A 27,782-nucleotide genomic window follows, 5' to 3' on the forward strand; every position below is an offset into this window, starting at 1 on the left:
TCCATTAAAGGCGATTAGTTACAAACTCAAAAATAGCACAAAATATTTATTTATAATTGATACAGAATTACGTGCTTCCAGATCAACTGCATTCATTTTAGTTTAATTATCTTAGCAACTAACACAATTAATGGAAAGAACAGTACTTTAGGAAGAGCTATTCTTATCTAACAAACCAACATTATCCATGGCCATCCATGCCAATTCCTTTCAGTTTGGTTTAGCCACCTAAATGTAAGAAACCCCACAAAGGAGATAAGTAAAGTCAGGGCTGTTCAATCTGAAGATCACTGACCAGTTGTGGCCATCAGACTGCTTCCTTTTCAAGAAAAAAGCAGCCTTCCTATATATTTTTTTTTCTTTTTTATTAATAACATTGGCATTCTTACTGGTCTTTTTACTGGTCTGGCTGGTAAAGTACCAAGTATGTGGCAAACCTATGTGATCACCAAAGGATTTTCATGGCTCAAATCATGCCGAATGCTCTGGAGATGTATATAAATTCAATGCCTGCAACTCGAAACCTCACAATACAGTCAATTGTTCTTCTAGGTAAGTTGTTGTCATTTAAGTGGGCCTTAAGGTCCCCATACACGGGCCGATAGTAGCTGCCAATAACGGTCCCTTGGACCAATTCAGCAGCTAATCGGCACGTGTATCGGCACTTCCGTCGGGCTTGCCTGACCGATATCTGGCCTGAAATCGGGCAGATCTCGATCGGGCAGGTTAGAAAATCTAGTCGGATCGGGGACTGCATCGGCTCATCGATATCGCCCATCTGTAGGTGGGGATATCAGGAGAAGTTCTGCTCGCCTGGCGACATCGCCAAGCAAGCGGATCTTATGGTGTATGGGGACCTTTACACAGGCGATACAAGGCTCACAATTCACTTGACCAAACTGGTACGTTATTGGCCCGTGTTTGGGTGAAAATTAGACATATAAATACTGAGCATGCAAAAAAAAATCCTGCAGGACGTGGATTTCATTAGCATATTGGTTCTATCCTCTCCCAACAGGTCTCCATGGGCCCACTGTAAGATCCTTTATTGCCCCAGGAGCTAAACCCTCAGTTTCATTTAGCCCAGTGTGTGTCCAAATCGGGCAAAGATCTTCCCATGTATGTCCAATCTTTAGAGCGGTTTCATACAACCTGCCTGACTTTGAAAGTGTTCAGCCAAGGTGAAACCATTCCAGCCTATTCCGACTCGGAGCATTCTCAGCTGCAGCCAGAACCCTGGGATGCTGTATGTGCCACAGAAGATCACAGATAAATACATTAAATGAAAGAGAAAAGAGACTGTTACTTTGTTTGCTCGGCTTGCTTCCCCTTTTCAGAACCTATTTGTCGTACAAAGAGCGGGAGTAAAGGGGGAATCCTGCCTCCCATGACTTTAAGTGAATCTTTAAAGATATGAAACCCTGCTCCACGCTCCCAGCTGGAGAGAAGGTCACATCCAAGAGCTCTGTCGTCTCTTTAAACAGGTTTGTTTTGATAGAAGTGGTGTCATATGAAATCAGCATAAAAGCGTGACTGTCGATAGCTGCGCTTGCGTTGTGACAACTAGAAGCACCTTCGGGGAGATGTAACCGTCAGACAGGAAATCGACTGCCACACGTCCCCCCATGCTGCTTTATTGGCAGATTCCTGAAGCAAATTGAACTGCATGTGATACATGTAATTCCACTGTACATGGAACTCTAGCAGATGAAAGGATATGCTAAAAGCAATTACGGGTAAAATAAATTTACCAGGCTTTAATAAATCACCCTTATAGTTTTACTGAGAGATGCATTCTGTGCAGCACTGTACTGTCTAAGGGTTATCTAGTGATTTTGGGTTTCTTTAGGACAGTCTCTTTTATGGGCTATTCAAACCGGTATCGATGTAGAAAATAATTGTCCTAATCCTTTTCATTGGGAAGTTGCAATACAAACAGGTGATGAGCAGCATCCCATAGAGCAGAACGGTATGTGACTGCTCAGAGCACCCAGCACTTTGATATTTAACAAATCAGCCCCAATTATCATAGTAACATAGTGAGTTCAGTTAAAAAAAAAAAAAAAAAAAAGACACAAATGCATCAGGTTCAACCTTCAGAGGGGGAAAAAAATTCTTGACTCCCTATTTGCACATTTTTTAATGACCAGTTTACGCCCTTATGTTTCTTATTATTTCTTAGTGATTTGGGGGGTGACGGAATAGCATCCGGAAGTGCACACAGGTTAAAGGGGTGGTTCACATTTCATTTAACTTTTTAGTATATTATAGAATGAACAATTCTTCAATTAGTCTTCATTATTTATTTCTTATAGTTTTTGAATTATTTGCCTTCTTCTCTAAAGTCTTTGTAGCTTTCAAATGGGGGTCACTGACCCCGGCAGCCAAAAACTATTGCTCTGTGAGGCTACAGTTTAATTGTTACTTACTTTTATAACTTTTTTCTATTCAGTCCCTCTCCAATCATTTATCAGTCTCTCATTCAAACCACTCCCTGGTTGCTAAGGTAATTTGGACCCTAGCAACCAGCTAGGGAGTGGAGCAGGGCATTAACATAACGTGGCCAGGCTGATGACATCACAGGAGCAGGGAAAGCGTAGATCAGGGAGCTGCGCATAGTGGGAGCTAAAAGGGCTGGGTAAGGTGCAGCGGCCACTTCCTTTCATAGAAAGAAAATAAATGTGTATATATAGGAAATTATGTATCCCCCTATTGTAAAATATAAGGATATTCACAGTCATCACAGATGATTTCCAGGACCATATAAAGGCACAAGGTGACTGGCCAAGTGCTTTTATACAGGTCACGGAACTTCAAGGTGGCTTTTAATAACCTTATACTTTACAATAGGGGGTACATTATTTTTTTATAATACACAAATTTCACTAAGCACCAATTATAACGGATTACATCACTAAGCACTGTTTATAAGGATATAATTCACATGATCTTGTTAATATAAATAGATTACATCCAAAAAAGTGGCAGGCAGCTCCTGTACACTATTAGTTTGCGATATTGGTATCTATTTTATTTTCCTGTAAAATCCTGTTCTTCTGTGACTCTTCTGTGATCTTTTAAAAGTTTATAGCCAATATTAGGATTAAAAATACATGCTTTCCCATGCTAACTGGAATCAGTGGAACTCTATCTGAGAGGCTGCAGAGTCCATATTAAATGAAACAGATATAGCGCTGTGTGTTCTGCCAGCAAAGGTTTCTGCATTTACAGGTTAACTTGACCTTTCTAAAAGGCACCCTGATTAGACCCCCCCACACACACACAAATCTGTAGAGAGCACATTTCAGTAGCATAACCCCTTGCAAACACTCCTACAGACACGTCACTTCTGATGCACTATGCCCTGCAGACGCCAACGCTAAGCTAGGAATGAACGTAGTCTGCGGAAGGGCACTTCATGCAGGGCATTGCTTAATGAGAAATTACTCATCAAGTCCAAAAAAAGATTACGGTCCTGCGAAGTCCAATTTGCACTTTTAAGAAATGTGGCATTTGAAAGTTTCCAAGGTTACAGATGATAGCAGGCAGAATCATTAAACCTGGAAGCCTACAAATGTCCACCTTAGATTTATGGTCCCTACAGCGCATTAAACGTGTTACCATAGTATCTATGGGGAGCGTGAGAATGCCGACAATTCCATTTCCACTAATTCATGATGCAAGTGGCCAGAGAACTTTTGTATTGTGTATTTATGTATTGCTGTGAAAGTGAAAAATATCTCACAATATAGGGAGTTTCTCTCAGAAGAAATAAATGTTCCATTACACCTACTGCTCGCTGAAACGCTTGCCAGAAAAGAGGACTAATAGTGTTGTGTGGTTTAACACTTGGGTCAGGTGGGATAAGGTGGAAATTTGGGTGACCATTGTGTGTTCGGGTTGGGAGCAGGTCAGACATCAGAAGTGCATTCTTTCTCAGCTCCTGAAGGTGTCTTGGAACCTAAGGTGTGTGCAGAAGTAGTGTAAAGAACAGAAAGACGCAGGTAGGGGTTGAGTACAGGTCCTACAATGGCAACTTTTTGTGGGTTAGGGTTGAGTGCAGGTTGAGTTTTAACTGACCCACACATCACTACTTCCTTCCTCCAAAGCAAAGCCCTGAGTATGCAGTTTCTAGTTGTGTCTATATAGACTTGCTATGGCAGATCCTACGTAGATGTTTAACTGCAGAAAGACAAAACAAAAACTCTAGAGCAACGATCAGAACATACAATAATAATAATTGTTGTAAAAAATCAAATTTGATACTGTGGTGAAATATGTTCCAGTCCTGTGATTCTAGTTCAATCAAATTAGTCTGCGGCAGTCAGACCCAGACTGGCAATCTGTGGATTCTGGCCAATGACAGAGGGGCTGCTGTGAGATGCCATAAACAGTCGCTATTAATTGGGCCTGTGGGAGGCTGTTTGGGCATCTGTGTACATGAAATGCCAGGGCTTATCTTGAATCCCAGTTCTGGCCTGGCAGCAGTCAATTCCAGTAGGCTAGCCTAATGGTAAGGATCACTTAACTTTGCTTAAAAATAAGTTAAGCCTTTGAGGGTCGGAGGATACATTTTTGTTGGAGAGACATTCAGTAGAAGGCTTCCACTGGAGAGTATATAATTACATTTATATAGCAGGTGACCTTTTTTGGGGGGAGGCAAAATCTTTATTGTTCTCTGCCTATGACCGACTTCCATTCCAAAAGGCATCGTGTTTAGAGACCTGTGTTTCATTCACGTGAAGTTGAGCCTTCAGCCCACACTTTCCACCCTCACATCTACACCCCAACACAATACTTGCCCTGAAAGGGAATGTTTTCATAATCAGAAAAGCAATGTGTTCAGAAAAGATGGAAGTAGATCGTCAATGCTCTTTATGCCCACACAGCACAATGGCTACACTAGGTTCTACTGCGACAAATCTTCGTTATTGTGGGTGACTAATCTCCCTGCAACGCCATTGCCCCAGCTAGAATGTAAATCGCCGGTGGGATGGCATACGCCACTAATCTCCCCGTGTGCCACTGCCCTTAAAGATATAAAACTCCCATGCACCACAGCAGGCAGCTTGGGTGCATCAGTATATAACCAGCCTAGTGCTAGTTTCCAGTAGCCAGGAAATGGAATAGCTCAAATGAATGGAGTAGTTTTATAAATTATGTCAATCTATATTTTTAAAAAGAGGATAATTTGACATGATAAAGAGTGTAAAATGCTCAGGGTAGCAGATATACACAATAGATTATTAGCCTGAGGAGCACTGGATACCTGAGGTATATATAGTAGGAATATAGAGTAGGTATACAGAGTAGGTATATATAAAAGGATATAGAATGGTTATACAAAATAGGTATATAGAGTAGGTATATATAGTAAGAATATAGAGTGGGTACATTTATATAGTAGGTATAAAGAGTAGGACTATAGAGTAGGTATATATAGTAGGAATATAGAGTGGGTATACAAAATAGGTATATAAAGTAGGTATTTATATTAGGAATATAGAATGGTTATACAAAATAGGTATATAGAGTAGGTATATATAGTAGTAATATAGAGTGGGTAGATTTATATAGTAGGTATAAAGAGTAGGACTATAGAGTAGGTATATATAGTAGGAATATAGAGTGGGTAGATTTATATAGTAGGTATAAAGAGTAGGACTATAAAGTAGGTATATATAGTAGTAATATAGAGTGGGTACATTTATATAGTAGGTATAAAGAGTAGGACTATAGAGTAGGTATATATAGTAGTAATATAGAGTGGTTATACAATATAGGTATATAGAGTAGGTATACATAGTAGGTATATAGAATAGGATATAGTAGGAATGCTGCTTTGGCTTCTCAAATGAGGCCTAATGTCATTCCCTGAAAATTGAGGATGAGTTTTACCTCTTTGTTTCATGCCCGGCCAGACATTAGGCATGCAATATGGGAAATAAATAATCTTTAGTTAAGCTGTACTACCTAGAGATTTCCTGCGCAGCACTAACATAGGTGCAGTCTGTACCGGTCTCACTAGCAAACACCACTAATGAAGATTTTGTTCAGGATTAAACCATCTGCCAAGGATCTGTTATTCTCTTCCTTCCTGCTCATCACAAAAACCTGGCAGTACCATCCCCTGCAAAATTGTCCCCAAGCTTAACAAAGGCAGGTTCCCTTGAAGACAAATCTATATATATATATATATAAAATCTTACTAAAGATAACGACACGGGGACTGAGCAGTTCTGAAATCTTTTGAAATTCATAAGAGCCTGTGTCACACCATCTCCTGCAGCCTCTTTGCTAAGCTGTCAGGCTTTGTTCCCATGGTATCCCTCAGACAATCTCCATCCCAGCGCCAAGTGACACATTTCTCACTTCCCAGAACCAGCCACTAAGTCTGTTCAACATGTCGGGTCTCGATTTTTTTATTATGAAGAGTTTAATTCTGGAAATGATCTCTAATTTCACAATGTATATAATTATACCCCAGAATTAATATTTAACAAACAGATAGTTTAAATCATGTTAAAAGACAATGAAAGGTTAATATTAATTAAAAGTAAGTCTAAAGGCATTCTTTTTAAGTAGTTACTGCACATCTAAATTCCCAGATCCCTGCTTGCTTCTCTGAGATATGGTGCTGGCAGCCTACAGCAGTGTGAAGCCTACAGTGACATCACTGAAATCTCTCTCCCCCTCCTGTAGGTGCCAGCGGCAGCCTTCCTATTCTCTGAGCATGTGTATAACTTGATCCTGTCTCCTGTTCTGAGCTACACATGCCCACCAGCCAATCAGAAGCGGATCTGGCAGAGGGGAGGTGGGGAGGGAATGACACATATGTGCAGTATGAAGCAAGGAGGGAAAGGAAGGGAGAATACCTTTTTAGAGATGGCTGCCTGTTCTAGAAAATGTGAAGTAAGTGTGACTGAGTAAATATTTGATTAGGCGAGCCAAAAGTGTGGCGTTTTTACTAAACAATAGGAGGACTATTGGGCAGTATGCTTTTTACATTTTGACTTGCATTCTCTTTTAAGTGACCTATTAAAGAACCTTGTCAGGAAATTCATTGCTATAATTGGGGGTGTCTAACATTGGGCAGCTGCCAGTGATTGAAGCTCTCCTTCTCCTTTATTGGGACTTCGTTCAGGGGGTAGAGCATTAATGTCAAGTAGAATGTTAAGAAAAGATAACATAAAAAGAAAGGATCTCATGGAAAAAAACATATTGGGTGATCAGACTAAAGGTCAATTAACATGAAATTAGGCAATAATGTCTATTTGCTCTCCTACAGACCATTAAAAGCCCACCTTAAGGGCCAATTTCTGCAGAGATTTGGCAGTTAAAAAGCGTATTGGAGAGAAGAGGCTAGGGAGAGTATATTTATATGAAAAGCTAGCAGCTCCCTTCAAAATCTCTGGACAATACAAACAATTTACTAAAATATGGTGCCCTTGGCAAATGTATTCCCAAATACACAACACCCAAACCATCTCAACCTCGTGTGTGCAACAAAGTATGGTGTCCTTAGACAGATGGTTGCCCAACAAACAAGAATTGTTAGGAATTTGAAAACCTAATCTTACCCTTTCTCCCCATATGCCCCTTCTTCACTCTACGTCAGTGATTCTCAACCTTCCTAATGCCACGACCCTTTAATACAGTTCCTCATGTTGTGGTGACCCCCAACCATAAAATTATTCCTAAAACCATCGGAAATATGTGTTTTCCCATGGTCTTAGGCGACCCCTGTGAAAGGGTTGTTCGACCCCCAAAGGGGTCCCGACCCACAGGTTAAGAACCGCTTCTCTACGTCTTCTGCTCTCCTCTTTCAATCCTTCTAATTATTTATGTTTCTAAAGCCCTTCACTCCTTTAATTCATCCGATGGAACTGGGGTTGGGCATGATGACATCGGGGCAGACACAATGATGTTGGGTGGTTTTATTTTGCTAGGGTGGGGTTATTGTATCACTTAGACACAATTGGCTGGATTTCTGACCAGTTTTCTCAATGTTTTCAACTGGATAGAAAGTTTTGAGGGGAAAGCCCTTTGAAAAACTGAGATGTCTCATTTCTTATTTATTAGTTGGGCTTCCCAAGGCTGAAAACCAAACAGGCCTAAGAAAAAAATGAATTGTTCATGTCAAAACCAAAACAGGTGGCAACCCTAAACTCAACGCTCATTCCAAGATGTCTTATTTGAGTGGATATTTCTTATTGTATCTGCCAAAATTCCACTGAACGGTTAGTATTATCCACCCACTTCCCTGGAAGCTTTGTGACTATGAGACAGCCTGCTTGGCAATTCGTGCAACCCATGATATTTCCCCACTGGGAGCCGAGTGCCACCTCCTCCTGTGACCTGAAGCCCCTCTGCTTTCTGTAAATAAATGGGAGTCACCCAAGGATCAGCAAGGTTCTTTTCTTCTAAACAGTAGAAAATGCTACATCTAATAAAGAAGCTTAATAAAGAGCATTTTCTTTTGCTTAGATCAACCCTCTAAATAAATTGGTTTGTATGCTGCGAGGCTGACACGAATCATTGCTGTTACCGCATCCGCTAGTAATTAGGTTCACTTTGAGGAAAAGCTAAAAAAAGAAATGAAAGGTTTGTATATTTAACACTGATTTACATGTTCATGTGACACAACCTTTTTTTTTACTTAATGTTAACACAGCTCATTAGTATAGTCATTTCCATAAACTCTAAGCAGATCAGCAGAGGTGTGAAATGCCTGGGCTAAACTATAGCATTCACATTTTGGAATGGAAGGCAATTATTTTGCTTTTGACTGATCAGATAAATACATGGGTAACACTTCAAAGCCTGGGCGGCTAATGGAAAATCAATAGACAATATAACCCAAACCTTTAGAAGTTAAGGACGAGTTGGTTGTACCCCCTGTGGGATTGGGAGGGATAGGATAAAAAGCAAACTGGTGGGGCTTCACAGTGATTTGCTGCTTGAAACTAGTTCCCAAATCTCAAGCAGAGAGAATGGGGAATGGACAGTACTGAATAGCTGCTGCTGCAAGAGTATGAAACATGGGAAATTCTGGGGTACATGTTAGCCAATTACCCAAATTACTGGCAATCCTCTTCCTCTTGATTTTAACTTTCCTTCTCCATTAAGTTAAACTAGAGATAATGTTCTGTATAAACAATCCCCTCCCTTTTGTTGTGACTGTTTTTATGAAGGCAAATAACCCATGCACTGGAAATCTGATTATCTAGATCGCTTGAAGCAAAACGTTACAAACGTGGAGTGTCTTCAATCCCCCTTTATTCCTGTTTAGCTCAGGAAGTAACAAAAAAAAATATTTTTCTTACATGGGTTGTTCACCTTTATATTTATTATCTTTTAGTATGATGTAGAGAAGTGATCCCCAACCAGTGGCTCAGGGGCAACATGTTGCTCCCCAACCCCTTGGATGTTGCTCTCAGTGCCCCCAAACCAGGGAGTTATTTTTGAATTCCTGACTTGGGGGCAAGTTTTGGTTGAATAAAAACAAGATTTCCTACCAAATAAAGCCCCCTGTAAGCTGATAGGGTGCATAGAGGCTGCCTAATAGCCAATCACAGCCCTTATTTGGCACCTCCATGAACTTTTATGGTGCTTGCGTTGCTCTCCAAGCCTTTTTACATTTGACTGTGGCTCATGAGTAAGAAAGGTTGGGGATCCCTGATGTAGAGAATGCTATTCTGCGATAACTTGCAATTGGTCTACATTTTTTATTATTTGCAGTTATTGAACTATTTCGTTTTTTGTCCAGCAGCTCCCAGGTTTGGGAATTTCAGCAGCTATCAGGTTGCTAGGGTCCAATTTTTCCTACCAACAAAGCAGTGGTTTGAAAGACAGACCGGAATATGAACAGAGGAGGACCTAAAAAAACAGCCAGGTAAGTAATGAAAAGTAATAATGACAATAAAATTGTAGCCTCACAGAGGAATACTTATTTGGCTGCTGGGGTCAGTGACCCCTGTTTGAGACCTGAAGAGGAAGGCAAATAATTCAAAAACTATAAAAAAAAAAATTCCAACTGTGTTTGATCTACAGCTCTATGGTAACTGCAGAAACCAGATATCTACATTAATGTCCGTTCATGGATTGCCTTGCGTGGGATTCAGTTCTAAGAAGGGACAGCCAACAAGCCAACTCTTTATAAGCAATGATAATCACTTTAATCCATAAGCTATTATTAAGAAAGTGAATCATTAAACGATTGCAACATCCTTGCGGGTTGGCTTATCGCCTCTTTAAAAATGTACAAAAATATACAAGGACTGATAAGCATTTGTTTTGGATGCCTGCTGCCGACTGTGGTAGTTCCTACAGAATTAAAGGGGAACTCTGGCTTCTGAGCCAAAACAGATTAACCCCTACTTTACATATAACTGTAATCTGTTCCATTAAAAAGTATTTAGCTGTAAAACAGTTCTTCTATTTCTGCATCATTTAAAATTCTGCCAGGGGAGGAGGGACTAAAAAATTTATGTTACAAACTTCTCAACAGCTTACAGACAGCATGCAGGAACTACATAACCCACAATGCATTGCACTGTTCCTTTCCTTATTGACATCAGGTGTGCAGGGAATTGTGGGATTGGGAGGATGCAGGCTGAAGGGAGGCTGAGGACAGTCAACTAATGTTTAGGGTTGTCACCTTTTGCCATGGCTAACCACGGGCAGGGGGGCAGGGTTTGACGTCACAATTTTCTGCCAGAGGAGCGTGTCCCACAAAATCTATTGTTTGCATTACTGAGTAGTAATGGGGAGATTCTCAGTCATTCCAGTGCTAGAATGCTTAGATATCTAAGTTACTTAGTATTAGGGATGCACCGAATGCTGGATTCTGTTCGGGATTCTGGCTGAATCCAGGCTTTTTTTTTTGAAGGATTCTGTCTCGGCCAAATCCATGGTACCGGCCGAACAGAGTCCTAATCTAAATCTCAATTAGCCTAAATAAGCATTCAGAAAGGGTTAAATGGTCAGGGAAAACTGAATCCTTCAGGGTGGGTTTGGCTAATCCCAAAAAAGTGGGTTTGGTGCATCCCTACTTAGTATGTACCTTTCCATTCTCCCCAGTGAAAAAACAGACTAGTTAGACACCTCAATGTCAATCAATGAAAGCAGTATAAAACTGCCAAGCTCATTTGGATTGTCAGGATTCGTATAACTGCAGTCTCCAATCCTTGGGAAGGAGACAAAGTGCTCTTCAGCCTCTCAGGCTTGTATGACAGAGTGATCATGTCCCATTTAAGAAGCACTGTATAGATTATTACAGCAGTGTTGTCTCAGGCACTCTGTACAGAAAGTGACAATGAACTACAGGCTTTCTAAGGAGTGTTAGATCTCTAGACTGCCGGCACACATAAGCACAGAAAATATATCCCTTCCACTGACAGCCAAGACAGACTGTGGCATAGGTAACTGGCAAATGTTTTAGAACACTTGTTATACTATAAGAAATGTAACCAGCAAAATAAATGTAGGTTATTACAAACTAAAACCATGGAAGTGCTTGATTGAGCCTACACTATATTTACCTTAAATTGCTGTTTGGCAGAATGTAAAGGCAAATAAAATGTACAGACCATCCGGCAAGCTGACTCATCGCTCACTCATTGTTTTTTACATCAATAACATTTTACTCCAAGGGTTCATGCTTTCAGGATATACTTAAAATAGTCAGCTTGGGGTACCCAGGGCTGAGCAAGTACCCAACTCAAGGGCCCACCACCCAGCCGCCTCCACTCTCTGCTCCACCTCCAGCCACCGCCATTCCTGCTCCAACACTTACTTTCCTATCAAACATTAAAGATGCTTGTGTGGTTTATCTTTAATTTTCTAACAGCAACTCTGATACAGATTGTTATCAATACCCATTTTTACACTACTAATATCACGACTTTGTGCCAGGATTGCCCTCCTTTGATCTGTCTGGGCGGGGGCTGCACAGAACAGCAAAAGTATAATTTACTGATGCAAGTGTCCCGCCCCTGCTCAGTGCTATGGTATGGCTCAGTGTGGTCAAAGTGATAGAACTGGGCAGAGAAGCCTTAAAATACACTTCCAGCATTAGTAATAATGTCATTTGTTCTGTCCAAAGACAAAGGGTCAGATTTTAATTCCATGAGAAAATATTGTTGTATGGCTCTATCAAGTGTAACAAGCTGATTTTTTTGCCGATATGTCCACCTTTATTTGGGCAACATTTGGTCCATCTGCAGGTTTTATCAGCCAGTTTACACCCACGCTATACAATAATTGTATAAGCACATTATTGTACAGGTATGGGACCTGTTATCCAGAATGCTCGGGACCCATAACTTAAGTCTGCTAAAAATCATTTAAATATTGAATAAACCCAATAGGCTTGTTCTGCATCCAATAAGGGGTAATTATATCTTAGTTGGGATCAAGTACAGATACTGTTTTATTATTACAGAGAAAAGGGAATCATTTAACCATTAAATAAACCCAATAGGGCTGTTCTACCCCCAATAAGGGGTAATTATGTCTTAGTTGGGATCAAGTACAGGTACTGTTTTATTATTACAGAGAAAAGGGAATAATTTAAACATGAAATAAACCCAATAGGATTGTTTTGCCCCCAATAAGGGGTAATTATATCTTAGTTGGGATCAAGTACAGGTACTGTTTTATTATGACAGAGAAAAGGAATCATTTAACCATTAAATAAACCCAATAGGGGCTGTTCTGCCCCCAATAAGGGGTAATTATATCTTAGTAGGGATCAAGTAGAGGTACTTTTATTATTACAGAGAAAAGGGAATCATGTTAACATTAAATAAACCCAATAGGGCTGTTCTGCCCCAATAAGGGGTAATTATTTCTTTGTTGGGATCAAGTACAGGTACTGTTTTATTATTACAGAGAAAAGGGAATCATTTAACCATTAAATAAACCCAATAGGGCTGTTCTGCCTCCAATAAGGATTAATTATATCTTAGTTGGGATCAAGTTCAAGGTTCTGATTTATAATTATAGAGAAAAAGGAAACCATTTTTAAAAATTAGAATTATTTGCTTATAATGGAGTCTATGGGAGATGGCCTTTCCGTATATTGGAACTTTCTGGATAACAGTTTTCCAGATAAGGGATCCTATACCTGTACCAGAAAATGGCCTCATTGTTCTCTGAGTCAGGAAAGAATATTACCACATTTTTGGGGCAAACATTACCTTGAAAAAGGGTTGTTCTGTTTCCTTCTGTATAAAAGAAAGCTAAATTCTGAATGCCATTAAATGTGGAAAAACCTGTTGTCTTCCTTCTACCTCAGTTAGTGTGTTATCTTTATGTAATAAATATGTTTTGATACACAGATGTCAGTTATGACCCTCTGGCTGCTTTGATCTAAAGCTCCCATCTCTTCCGCAACACAGGTTGTTGGGAGTTGCACTATACAACAGCTGTGAGCTTGACATCCCATCTGTCCCAGAACAGAATTACCAGGAAACTAAAATTTTCTCTTAAAACAATGACTTATGAAAAATGCAGCTTGATGACTTCCATCTGAATTTTTGAAAGTGCGATGGAACAATAAACCATACGTAGGCATTGCCTGGGAATTGTTTGTATGGGCAGTCCTACAACTGGAATCCAGAACTCGCTGTTAAAGATCAGGATACGGAATAAGCAACACCAAGGAAGCCATGAAGCAAAGTAATAGTTCATCAGGAGGCAATGGAGAAGATGAAGTCATAAAAACACTTTTGTGCATGAAAGGTAATGGGACAAAAGGTGAATGTCTAACAATACAAACACACACATTTGCTGTAATATATGAGATAAATATAAAGCAGTACAGTTTGGTCTCTGCGATTGCTACACAAGTAAGTTCCTTGCCACAACACCACACGGTGCAGGTTTAGGACTCTCCAACCAAATCCTTTTTTCCAGAGAAAGAGAGACTTTATTAAATTCATGATTACAGCTTGGAGCACTGGAAGGCTTGTGACATATTTGCCACTGGCGTTTGTCAAGGGCATTTACTTGAATGGGTTCTGCCAATGGCTAGCAGTGACTGGAAGATTTCAACAGAAAAATGTATGTGCTGATACTAGTGGTGACATGCACATTCCCATGACAGGCTGCCCTACCATGTTCTGGGGTTTCTGGTGCTTCTTGGCCAACTGGAGAATTCACCCCATGCATTGTGTGCAATATAGAACTCCTCCAATTGGGTGAGCTCTAACCTACTGTAAAATCCACAAGGAGAAGAGTCCATCTCCTTCTCAAATTAAAATGGGGGTCAATTATTTCATTTATTGGAAGCACAGGTGCTCCATCTATGTTTCAGGGAACTAAAAAAAAATATAAAAGGTTACACTGCCTTATTGCCAATGAGTGACCATAAACTAGATTTAGACTGGATACATCTTTGGCCTATTATTATGTGTTATTAATATATATGGTAATTCTTAACCAGTAGGTAAAGCTCTGGTCTTTGCGATCATTATGCCGTAAATCTTCCAACCAACCAGCTATAAAGATGTTTGGCCTGTTTGTTGCGGAACTGAAGCTTAAACTGCTGTCCTAGTTACTCCATGAGTTGCAAGAAGTAACACCAGCTAGAGGCCAGTCTTAAGGAGAGGACCCGGATGAAGAGAACTGCTCTTACCTCTGATTCTTTCTTGTTGGCTGCTCTTCTGGCTGCCTTCTCTTTCAGCCTCTTCTCCTAAAAGCAGATGATACATGTATGTTAAAAAAAGCACACAGCATCAATCTTACTATTAGTCATTACAGTAATACCAAGCGGGCTTAAAATAAAGAAGGTAACACAATTGCAAATAAATACTGATAGAATTAGGGAAAATACTGTATTGTACCATCACTTTTTGGACCCCCGCCCAATGTGACATTTGGCAGTAAAATAAAGTCAAAAGGCAGCACGCATGCTTGGCTATAATTTCATGAACCTAATCAAACAAAACCTTTTTTCATATTATTAACAACCTATTTATTTTCCTTATGCTGTGTGATGAATTGAAATTGATAGATGGTACTCAGTAAACAATTCATGTCTTTTTCCTGCCAGGTGGAACTCTCAAACAGCCTTCAAGCTGCACCTAGCAAAGACTACAAGAGTCTCAGTAGGGAACAAACTAGAGTAGCCCAAGATGCCACCAAGGATCCAGGAAGGTCTGTACTGGGAATTCAACCAGCCTGAAAAAAGGCCAGTTGGGGCCTGAAACTTTGCTGGCACCGTCCAGTTTTTGGCCAAGATGGAAAAAAGGCCTTTTATTATGAAAGAAATTCTACTGACTGGTGCTGTTCATTATGGACCTGGGAAGTCAATCCTGACCTGCAGGAGTCACTTTCAATCTTCCCATTTCCCTCCCAACAGATCTGTATCCTTTAATAATAATAATAATAATACCATCACAAAATAAAAATATTAAAAAGTAATTCAGCAGTAAGACAACATTTCATAATATATGTGGGATTAAGAAGTCACTCAAAAATGTCAAAATGTAAGAGAAAGACCACTCGCGGTAACATGTGATTGTGTTTTTAATTACTTATGGAGACAGCATGGCTCCTACACTTTGCCTTGTTTGTTTCATACCAAAGAGTACATTAAGGTTGGTAGTCACCCAACAGCTTTCACTCTGATGTACCTAGATCAGGTTAGAGGTGAGGCATCATGGAATTAATGCTGACATTGCAGGAAGGATCATAGTGATGGGTGACACCTGGTAGTGGCATGATGTATTGTACTGGCATTGCCCACTGAATGTTGGCTCTGGGTAGAAAGACAGGGTGCACAGCAGCAAGACGTTTTGTGGGTTTATGGTAGCCACATTACCAACAACTCCTATACTACCAAGTTCATCTAAGTAATCCCTGGCAGTTCAGCATCAGTCAGGGGAATAAGTATAGTGCCCACAGCCTTACAAACAGCGTGCATTACAGTTTAAAGGTAAGAATTTGCAAATTTTTTGGGCTCAAGCCTCAACAGCAACCCAACAATTTATCATGGTATCCTTAACCACTAGCAATCTATAAAAACATTGTCACAACAGTCACCTCACGATCACTCTGGGATTCTCCAATAACATCATAAACATCATATTAACCCCCAGATTTTAACCTTATCTCCAGATCAGGCCCTACATCAATGCTTTGCAGCCTCCCTTTGATAAAGGCTGGGAAACCCAAGAACAGGGGAACATAAAATATTCCATGAAAATGCAAAGCTTTAAGGTAAAAAGTAACTTCTTCTCCAGCGAGCTGGACATTGTGCATGTAAAGAATTTGGAGCTTTGGCGACTGCGCTATACTCACCGACAATGTAGGTCTCCATAAAATATATTGCATAAACCAGCTCCTATGTAAAACCCTACTTCATCTAAATAAACCATTTTCATAAAAATATACTTTCATAAATAGAAAATTGCCATTTTTAAGAATTAAGGTCCACCTCGTCGGATCATATAATTCACAGTATGCACAAACAAACACATATACGTTAAGTCAGATGAGCCAATGAATGGACAGAGTTCTGTCTTTTGCTCCCACACTATTTCCTGTTACATTGAGAGCTGCATCATTTCTGGTCATGTGATCTCCGACCATCACAAAATGGTGGCTCAAGGGAAAAGATGTAAAAGGGCAATATTTACCGATTCTTTAATAGACCACTTAACATATTAAACTATCTGTTGGTTAAGTATTCATTCTGGGGGTATAGTTTTCCTTCAATACAATATTCTGCTGTGTGATGCCACTCCCTTGTCTTTTTATAGGCAGGACAGCCAGCCATATGGCGGGCCAGTGACAATGCAGGACATGATACCGTGCCCACTCCATATATCAGTGTGTATTTTGAAAGCTGACCTCCATTATTCCTGTAATAAAGGCAGCTATGTGCCTGGCAGGGTTATATAACATTACCATACAAAGCAGGCCCTCGCTGTGCAACACAAGGTGAGTGCAGGACAGCTGTGTATAGAGCCATCATCATTTTCACTTCTAAGTCATCTGCTTTTGGGATGATAAGGAAAAATCGCCTGGTTGTGCAGTAAGAAAAGGCAATTTAAATTCCGCGACAGTATGCGAGGAGGAATATAATAAGATAGGAGATGATTTATTTCTTTAATTTGCTGTAAGTACGAGAGAGAAAAACTCCCTCTACATTTTTTTGCAGCAATATCTGAACTTGCCTAATGCAAATCTATTCCAGGTTCTAGAGCTCACGTAATTGTATTGCGAGCCACGGAGGGACAGAAAGCCCGCAGCACCCGCTTAGACGTCTCTCGGCCCCAGCTTCTGCCGCCTTAATACTGCCAGACAATTCCTCCAGGAGAGGGGAATAATTATGTCCTCCTAACTGGAAATATTTAAGAGATTGAAATATTACCCAAGCCTCAGGATTACAAAGCTCATGCTAAATCTACTCAAACAAAATTCAATTACCCCAAAAAAATCTATAAGGTACGACGGTGAAATGTCCTCAGTATTTCTTCCTTAAAGCAGAAGGCACTTCAAAAAATGTCTTTTGTTTTTTTTTCACATAAGGGAATTTAAAAAAAAAAAAGAATTGCACAAAAATATTATGTAATTATTACACGCTATTTGCAAATGTAATTTCTTTGAAACCTAGGAAATTTTGTAATGAACGCATATCAGGAAGTTGCTTAGACTTAAGGTGGCCAATTCTAGCTGCCGATATCAGTCCCTTAGACCAGTTCGGCAGCTTATCGCCGTGTATGAGCACTAAGGACGGGCCTGCCCGACCAACCTGAAATCACCAGATATCGATCGGGCAGGTTTGATTTTTAGTCGGATCTGGGACTGTATCGGCTTGTTGAGGCGGTCCCCGAACTGACAGATGCCTATACCCGTCGTTCTAATTCTAGTTCTAATTTTAATTAGGGAGAAGATCCGCTCACTTGGCGACCTCGTCAAGTTTGTGGATCTTAGCGAGTATGGCCACCTTTAGCTAACCTTAAATTAGGAAAAAAGCTGCTTTTGGATGAAGATCCCATTTAGCAGGGTAGCGGCCATCATATTATCTATTTTCTATTTTTTTTTAACATAAGCTTAAAAGAGCTCCACTGAGAAATGAATGTGGCTGATGCCAAAAATAATTTACTTGACCTTAACAGGGAAACTGAAGATCCTCCATGTTTTGTTTTTGTGAGGTTGATAATTAGTTTACCAGTGCACAGATAAGCAGAAGACCATTATGCAGGGGAATCAAATTAGCTACCTCGCGAGGAACGAACGTGGAGCAGCTTCAGTTTCCTTACAGGATATTAGTGTCTCTTGTGTATTACACTGTGAATTACTTACCCCCTGTTGTAAAATATAAGGATATAACCTTAAAGAAGTTATATGACCATATAAAAGGTATAAGGATTTTATACAGGTCTTATATAATTCTGAGGAGACTTCTAATTTCCTCATATTTTACAACAGGGGGTACTTTGAATTATTTTCACCCTCCTAACCTGGAAAAATCTCTCTCTAAAATGGAATAAAGGGCAATGGGATTTTTATAAGGAATTAGAGACTACTGATGAGTAGGCATGGTCAATGGGTTTGCAAAGCTCTTTAGTATGATCTGAAGGTTCATCTCGGGCCAAATGATTGGATCAACCTGATTTGGGCCAGAACAGGGGTGGCCATCACTACCTTTTCTAGAGGAAAGCCACATTGCACCTTCTGTATTGAATATTAGGTTGGATAACATTAAGGACCTAACAGCAAAACACATTTATAGCGGCCATCTAAACAAACCCCAAAAGAGACCTTCTATGTCCAGGCTGGGTATTAGCCAGACATGCCAATGCCCTGGTTCCTATCACACAGACTGGGATAAAAGGACTCTGTCAGTAAAGAGCACATTAGGCTTTTATGGGCTGTGGACAGATGCCAGTTTATGGACATTTTAGAACCACATAAGGATACTGAAACTATGGTTGCATGAAAAACTTGCTACGCCAACACCTTCGGAGCAGTACATCTTTGTGTTATTTTATGGTCACTTTATGAGGCTTTCTAAAAATTAACTGTGTGAAGTAATGAAGACATGCTGCTATCAGCTGGCTCTTTATAATGTATTAGTGATAGAGGGAAACCGTTCCGCTCCTGCATAGTTACAAATAAAATCTAAATATAAGGGTTGAGCATTTAGTAGTGTAGCCTTTAGACTGTAAGCTCTGCAGAAGAGAGACCCATGACAGAAATAACATCACTGAGCACCGATTATAACCCCACCCACACACAAACAAATGAATGTGCAAGCATGGTGACTGGACACTCATCAATGATGAGCGGGTGGTGGGGATACAAGGGTCCACTGTAGGGTTAGGCAGACAGAAGAGATACGTGCCTAGCATCTTGCCACCTTTGCACCCTAGGCACGTGTCTCTTCTGCCTACCCTTAGCTATGGCTCTGACTATAACTGATATCACTAAGCGTCTATTAAAACTGATGCCAACAATAAACACAGTTTATATAGTGAATAATGCACACCCTATTTTAAAGAAGAAGGAAAGGTAAAAACTAAGTAAGCTTTATCAGAGAGGTCTATGTAAATACAGCCATTAGCACTCACAGAAAATCCTCTATCAAAAGAAACACAGGATTTCTTGTCTCCTTTTTTGTAAACAAGTTCTTCGGTATCAGACTTCCTTTCTTTTAGGGCTCCTTCAGGTTTGGGGCACAAGTCTGCTCAGTTCTCTCCTGCTCCCCCCTCCCATAAGAATGCAGAAGAACTCACTTCCCCCCACCCTTATGAATGTGTGATCTGAGCTTCCAATGGCTATAACTGCAGCAGGAAGCTACCAAGACCAAGCTAAAATGGCAGCTGCTATAGGAGGGAGTTTCTAAGGCTCTTTACTTGGGTATAATAAAGCTTTCTGCTAAATAAAATAGCGTTTCTAGGTGGAACTAATGTGGCAAATCTATTGGCAGTAAAATGCCAAAGTATTATTGGGTCAGGATTGTCTGCTCAATAAAAAGCAACCACAGTAAAGGGATGCCGGTTTCTCTTTAAGTTTTAGAGTGAATTTTAGTTGCAGGTATATTCCAGTGAAACTATCCGCGGATAATGCAACTGATAAAGAAAGGAAGGGGATGAACTTTTCACGGCTGACAGTCGCTGCAAGCAAAGGTCACTAAATGAATCAGAGATGAAACTGTAAGACTTCCAAATACATCAAAGTCTTGGTCATTGGAAAAATCTGCAGAGAGGGAAAGTACATAGAATTGTCTGCAAAATGCTTGGCGCCTCTGGTCAAACTCCATGTTTTAATTAATCTCTGCTGGGCGGATTTATCAAGTCTCAACCACAAAATATTCAAACTTTTATCGAACCGACTGTCTAGTTTGGTCCTTTCAAAAAAATTAAGCCATTTATCATTTTCGGAGCTGATCTGAGATGTCGAATCCCACAGAAGTTTAAGGGCAATGATCAATTGTTTCAGTGGGGACTCTTTGTAAATTAATGCAGAATGATTTGTAATTAATTGATTGGATTCAAAGTAACAAGTCCAATCCCAAAATTGTTAAGGACAGATATTATTAATTAACAACGCCCCCCCCCTCCCCTCCCCAATGAACGTGGCCTTGACAGGGAGCCAAGACAAAATGACTTTTTTAGGGTTAAACAAATAATAAACCCATTCTAATGGAGATTATTGTCCTATTTCTTTTACCAACTATGAAGTGATATAAGCAGCCGTATGGAGGATTAGAGAGTAAAATGGGGGGTGAAAATGCGGCAAAGTGCCAGCCCCCAAGCCCCACCCCCCCGCTTTTACCTTTACAGCGCCCGAGGGGGTGCAGCAAGGGCCACATCGCTAGTGTAGAAAGTGCAATTGCGATCTTAAAATCCAGAATTTCAGCAGGTATAGTACCTTGTCCAGAAAACTTGGGACATATGTTTTTCTGGATAAAGGGTCTTTCTATAATTTGGATCTCTATACTTTAAGTCTACTAAAGAATCATTTAACCATTAAATAAACCCAATAGGATTGTTCTGCCCCCAATAAGGGGTAATTATATCTTAGTTGGGATCAAGTACAGGTACTGTTTTATTATTACAGAGAAAAGGGAATCATTTAACCATTAAATAAACCCAATAGGGCTGTTCTGCCCCAATAAGGGGTAATTATATCTTAGTTGGGATCAAGTACAGGTACTGTTTTATTATTACAGAGAAAAGGGAATCATTTAACCATGAAATAAACCCAATAGGGCTGTTCTGCCCCCAATAAGGGGTAATTATATCTTAGTTGGGATCAAGTACAGGTACTGTTTTATTATTACAGAGAAAAGGGAATTATTTAACCATTAAATAAACCCAATAGGGCTGTTCTGCCCCCAATAAGGGGTAATTATATCTTAGTTGGGATCAAGTACAGGTACTGTTTTATTATTACAGAGAAAAGGGAATCATTTAACCATTAAATAAACCCAATAGGATTGTTCTGCCCCCAATAAGGGGTAATTATATCTTAGTTGGGATAAAGTACAAGGTCCTGTATTATTATTATTATTATTACAGAGAAAAAGGAAATCGTTTTTAAAATTATTGATTAAAATGGAATCTATGGGAGATGGCCTTCCCATAATTTCGAACTTTCTGGATAATGGATTCCATACCTGTACCAGGGGCAGGTTTCATCTCCCTCTGGTAACCTCTGGGGTTCTGCCACCTTGCTTCATGGCAGGGGCACCCCAGCCAGCTTTGGAGACAGGCAAGGCAAGATTTAAAGCTGCGAGGCAGTAACCCATTTAAAGAAACAAGTATGAAAAATATTGTAAATATTTCAATTTGACAAATACAAAGTAAAATGACAAGTGATGGTGTAGATGCCTGTTGACTGCCTGCGGCTGCTGTATAACCTTACACATACAGCATCTCTGTGCAGAACTAAACACAAACATTCATTCCAGTAGATTAGTCCTCCTATAGTACAGGACATAAGGTTAATTGCCTTTTAAAGAATGATGCTGGTTTATTTAGAACTCCATCAGGTAGCCCAGTAGTGCGAAAATACAAGTAATTGGTTTTACTCCACTGCCCCATTGGTACTAGAGAATTTATAACTTAGCAGTATGGCTCATATGGAATTTTCCATTAGGTTTAACTACACACAGTAAACCAGGTCTGTTTTAGTCTTGCAGCAACCAACACATAATATTCCCACCCAAAAAATATGTAATAAACAAATATATAGTTTTATATGGTATAAGGTATAAACGTCCCTCAGTTTACAGCAATTATTTTTAATTAAATGGCTTATATAAAACAAAGTATATTTTGGACGAAAAAACAGTATTTTCAATTATCTCTCCAATAAACCCAAAGGTAGATGTGTCATAATTACTAGCTAATTACTGGATTACGTATCTTTGAACACCATGCAGATGTTAGTACAAATATAACAGGGATGGGATTTATTCTTGGGAGCAACAGGAAGGTTTTTCCTTGATTGGAACATAAAAATGTATAATTTATAGTGATATATTTATATATATATATATATATATATATATATATATATATATATATATAGTATATAGTGATACTGGTATTATAGCACACCCTGTTGTATGACTGAAAATTTTTCTGTATATTAAATGTAAATTTGAATTTGCTTATCAAATTACAGCAAATAATTCTAATTTTGAAAAATTATTTTCGTTTTCTCTATAATAATAAAACAGTACCTTGAACTTGATGGTAACGAAGCTGTATGAATTCATGTTGGTGGCAAAACATTCCTATTGGGTTTATTTAATGTTTAAATGACTTTTAGCAGACTTAAGTTATGGAGATCCTAATTACAGAAGAATCCCTTAAATAATTCTATTTTTTAAAAATGATTCCCTTTTCTCTGTAATAATAAAACAGTACCTGTACTTGATCCCAACTAAGATATAATTACCCCTTATTGGGGGCAGAACAATCCTATTGGGTTTATTTAATGGTTAAATGATTCCCTTTTCTCTGTAATAATAAAACAGTACCTGTACTTGATCCCAACTAAGATATAATTACCCCTTATTGGGGGCAGAACAGCCCTATTGGGTTTATTTAATGGTTAAATGATTCCCTTTTCTCTGTAATAATAAAACAGTACCTGTACTTGATCCCAACTAAGATATAATTACCCCTTATTGGGGGCAGAACAGCCCTATTGGGTTTATTTAATGGTTAAATGATTCCCTTTTCTCTGTAATAATAAAACAGTACCTGTACTTGATCCCAACTAAGATAAGTTATCCAAATTATGGAAAGATCCCTTAAACAGAAAACCCCAGGTCCCGAGCATTCTGGACAACCGGCCCCATACCTGTGCTAAGCCCTGTTGACCTGCTTCAATGATATCTATTGAAATAATTGCTCCTTTTATAGAGGAAAACTATACCCCCAGAATTAATATTTAGTTGACAGATAATTTTATCATATTAAATAACCAAGTAAAGAATCTTACCATATTTGTATAAATATATGGAAGCCTGATATCCAGAAAGTGCCATGTTACAGGAAGGCCACCTCCCATTGAGACCATTATAAGAAATATTTAATTTTTTTTTAAATAATTTCCTTTGTAATAATAAAACAGTACTTTGTACTTGATGGTAACTAAGGTGCATGAATCCATATTGGTGGCAAAACAATCCTACTGGGTTTATTTCATGTTTAAATTTCAAGTTATGGTGATCCAAATTACAGATCCCTTATCCAGACATTCTCAGGGGTATAGTTACTTTTTAAGGCCCCGTGTGGGGCAGTGAGGTCACGGGGGAAGGGCAGGGAAGAGGTGGTGTCGTGATGTCACAGAGTAGAGAAGAGGCGGGGCAGTGCCATTACTAGGCGGGGCTATGTCAATCTCAGTAAGTCCAGTCTGGTTTTCCTAATTTGGAAAACAGGGCAGGAAGTTTTGACCCAGACAGGCCTTCCGAAAACCAGGCTGTTTGGGTCAAAACCGGACAGGTGGCAACCCTAGCCCTATGGCTCCCTCTACACTCCTGGGCCTCAAAAAAGCCTCCATTTAAAAAGCTACTCTCTCAATTCAATTCACAGGTACTTGACTCTTACCCGGCTACAATCATGCAGATTCGGACAGGTTAACACAGCAAATGAGGTGAAAGGCAATTGAAACAGTAATGTTTAACTTGTGCTTAATACCAGCATTTAAATATATCACTTCAACAAAAAGGGCTCCCAGAGTCACCGTAATAACCTGCTACTTTGTAAAAATAATGGTTTGGGGCATAATAAATTCATGTTTCCAATTGAGCTTTGTTCATTATTCTTTTTCCGCAGATTCAATATTTTCTCATCGCTGAGCAGCTGTACTTATTAGAAAGATTAAATGAATACTTTCATTATTTATTCATTAAAAAATGTGCCAAAATAACCTGAAGCCTGTGCTAAACTGAGAGGGGAAACCGGAGGCGACAAAATATTCACACAGTTTATTTATTTAAAATGTCCGCAGACATATACAAATTTATACAGGGAATATTATATAGTGCAATTAAAAGCTGGGTCATAAAACCATTAAAGGGAAATTCAAACAAAAAACTTTATGGCTCATTTACAGCTGCTCCGCCTATAACCCTGTCCAGTCTGCCCATTATCCCACCCATTTACCTGCCCCATACCGCCCTGTACATCATAATACTGTAATATGCAGTATTCAACATATGGCTTTTTATATATCCCTGGACATTTAAAATAAATAAATAAATCATATTCTGAAACTTCAAATCGAATTACCTACATAGGTTTGGAGAAGTTTTGGACCTAAAGACGCATTCCTGCTAAATAATTATCATGGCCTGTCTGTACCCCGATCTGCACCAATCAAAGGACACACTCTCAGAGATACAAAAATGCCCAGACAAACATTAACCTCAGCTTCACCAAACGAGGAGATCTGTGCCAGATTTGGCAGCCACATACAGTGCCAGATTTACAAATGACATGGCCCAGGGCGGGGAGTGGGCACAGCCAATTTAGATAAATGGAAAAATTCTTAAACACATCTAGTCTCCTATGCTCCTGGCGTCAGTAAGAACAGATGCGCTAAGCAGCACGCTGCCCTGAAAAACGTGTCGCCCTAGGCCTCAGCCTTTGTGGCCTTTCTACAGATACAGGTATGGCCACATGCTGGGCAAAACTGGGACCATTATACAGAGGGGTTGCGCAGATCTATCAGACAAGAACCACATCAACGAGCCAACGCAATCCTTCTTCAATGGTATTTGCAAACCTAAAAGATTGAAATCTGGTCAATTTTCAGTATGACATCTGTTTGGCTGGACAGGCCTATCAATAGGTCGCATAAACAAGCTAATAAATTGCAGATATGATTCGCTGCCCTTCAGACCAAATAGGCAAGCTTTTATCAGCCCATATATGACCAACTACAGACTTGTTAAGTCTCCCTTATTAAAAAGCAGGAAAAACCAGCAGAAGAAGATAGAACACTGAGAGACAGCAGAAGAGAAACAAAGGGGAGAAGGCAACAGAAAAAGAAAGAGAAGACCATGATACGAAAGGACAAAGAAAATGGGAATCAGGACCTTTTCCAAATTCTTTCTGTAATTAGATTTGGCCTTGAGAATGATCAGGGTTAGAATCTGTAGTGTTGCCAGGGAAAAAAACTGATTATTTGGCTGCTTTATAAGGGCACCTGTAGCTTTAATTTGGATACAAAGAATAAAGGTTTTCCAATGTACAGAAGACAGCGTGTTTTGCATGTTTTGGACAGAAAACCAGATGAACAAAGTGAATCAACTGAGTGTATACTCCCATTATACCATTATATGGAAGGCATGTGTCACACTGAAACTGTATAAAACTGAACATTTACTTGCCTTAATGATAGATGTATTTGTATTCTTTCCAAAACTTCTTCTGTACAAAAACATTGCTAGACTCAGCCCTTTCTGACAGTATTATGATACATATATGACAGGTGCTTCTGAGCTTGCAGGAGTGCTATGTAATAACGCAAAAAGCATTTTCCCTGCCTGGAGGGTAAACCAGAGAACGTTCACAGATCTACTCCTCTGGCAGCCAAACTTCTCCGAAAAGTGACATCTAGCGGCTGTCAATTTACTTGACTGTATTAGCATGGGATACTGGAGGTGTCAGGCACAGTACAAGCTTCCTAAGGGGATAACTTGAAGGATAAGTATGCCTTTTACCATAAAAGCCCCTAAAAGTACTCTATACAGCCCCCAAAGAATCATACCTTTTCCCTAGCACTCAGTCTCATGCAGATTTTGTTTCAGAAGCACCTTCAGCTCTCTCAGCTACTTCCTGGTCTAGAGTAAAGCTCCACCCTCCTTTTCTTTTCTCTTTGACTGTGCAGATGGTGGAAGAGGTGCCTACAGAGCATGCTTGCAGCCTCTGCTCCAATGGAAATCAATCAGGCATATGCAGTAGGCATCTCCTTGAATAATATCTCATGTGGAATTGACCAGACAAAAATAATATGCCATGGGCTAATTACTATGGAAGTCTCTATACATGGCCTCCATACTATTGGATTTTCCTTGATGAATTCTGCTTAATAAACGGGAACACCTATGCTGCCACTGTTTTATGGAATGACTATTACATACAGAGGATGTTGGCCATGTTATGGAGAGTGCTACTTGGCCATAACATGGCCAACATCCTATGTATGTAATAGTCATTCCATAAAACAGTGGCAGCATAGGCATTCCCCTTTATTAAGTTTGACTCATCAAGGAAAATCCAATAGTATGGAGGCCATGTATAGAGACTTCCATAGTATTTGACTTCTTGTATCTCCAATGACATCAGAGTACTAGGCTATACCTGTTTCTGGATTCTTGTTAGGGGTTGTGTAGACAATAATAGGCTAGGAGCGATAATAACAAACAGATTGTGATCAATTGGCCCAATAGAGGCACAAGCAAGAATAAATGTGCCCATACAGGAACACATCAGTCAGACAGCCTTACTGCCCCATTATAAATGTGCAATTAAAATCTGTAAATTATTCAGATAGCAGAGTAGAAAAAAAATGGATAATTATACCCTATCTCCCATGCAGTTTTTGTTGTGTTTTTTCATTGAGTAGTTGTACTATACTGCAAGGGCATATGAAGGATTCACATGCAGAAGTCCACCTAAAATTAACCAAGATATGCTTGAGCTTTTGACCACAAAGTGTAATATAGGTGGATAATTAATCACCCCCTAATTGCACTAATTCAATGGTAAGGAAAAAAAATGAGTCATTCATCATGATTCACAGCAAAGAGGAGGGGGGGGTTTTGACACAATTGGAAAATGAAGCTCATTAAAAAGGTAGTAATACCTTCATTAAACATTCTGTAGGCATGTGAAAAAACTCAACATATGTCTTAACGGATAAATTAATGACACTATCACTTCACAGATATAGAGAGACAAAAACGAACTACGCAGAATCTTCTATGGATAGGATTATTCCATGAAAAACACTGAAATGTAAAGGCAGTCCACAACAATGATGTTTAATAGTGCCAAAGACAGAGGTACTACCTACACAAAGTACAGTTGAATGTTTGGTCTGTACTGGCTGTGGGAAAATGTTCTGCCTTTCCAATTCCAGGTTTTTGGCACTGGTAGTTTTAATTCTTTAATTCTGGCCACTCAAAAGACCAGACACAACGGCAAGTGATTCTGTTGAGAGTAACGCTGCCCATGCCAGGAACATCAAGTCATCAAGCTGCCCACTATTTATCAAAGTACCCAACCAGTTGTGAATCC

The 27,782-nt window shown here is 39.5% G+C and overlaps 1 protein-coding gene across 1 annotated transcript in view; it reads right to left on the reverse strand.

Annotated features, from left to right (window-relative positions):
* The window catches only part of ddx10 (DEAD-box helicase 10), a 168,622-nt gene that overhangs the window by 25,383 nt on the left and 115,457 nt on the right, over nucleotides 1-27,782 (reverse strand). Inside the window, 1 exon segment of the mRNA NM_001102681.1 lies at nucleotides 14,642-14,698. Within this exon segment, the coding sequence (NP_001096151.1) occupies nucleotides 14,642-14,698 (57 nt within the window).

The sequence above is a fragment of the Xenopus tropicalis genome, chromosome 2 (genome assembly GCF_000004195.4).
Source record: "Xenopus tropicalis strain Nigerian chromosome 2, UCB_Xtro_10.0, whole genome shotgun sequence".
Taxonomy (NCBI): Eukaryota; Metazoa; Chordata; class Amphibia; order Anura; family Pipidae; genus Xenopus; species Xenopus tropicalis.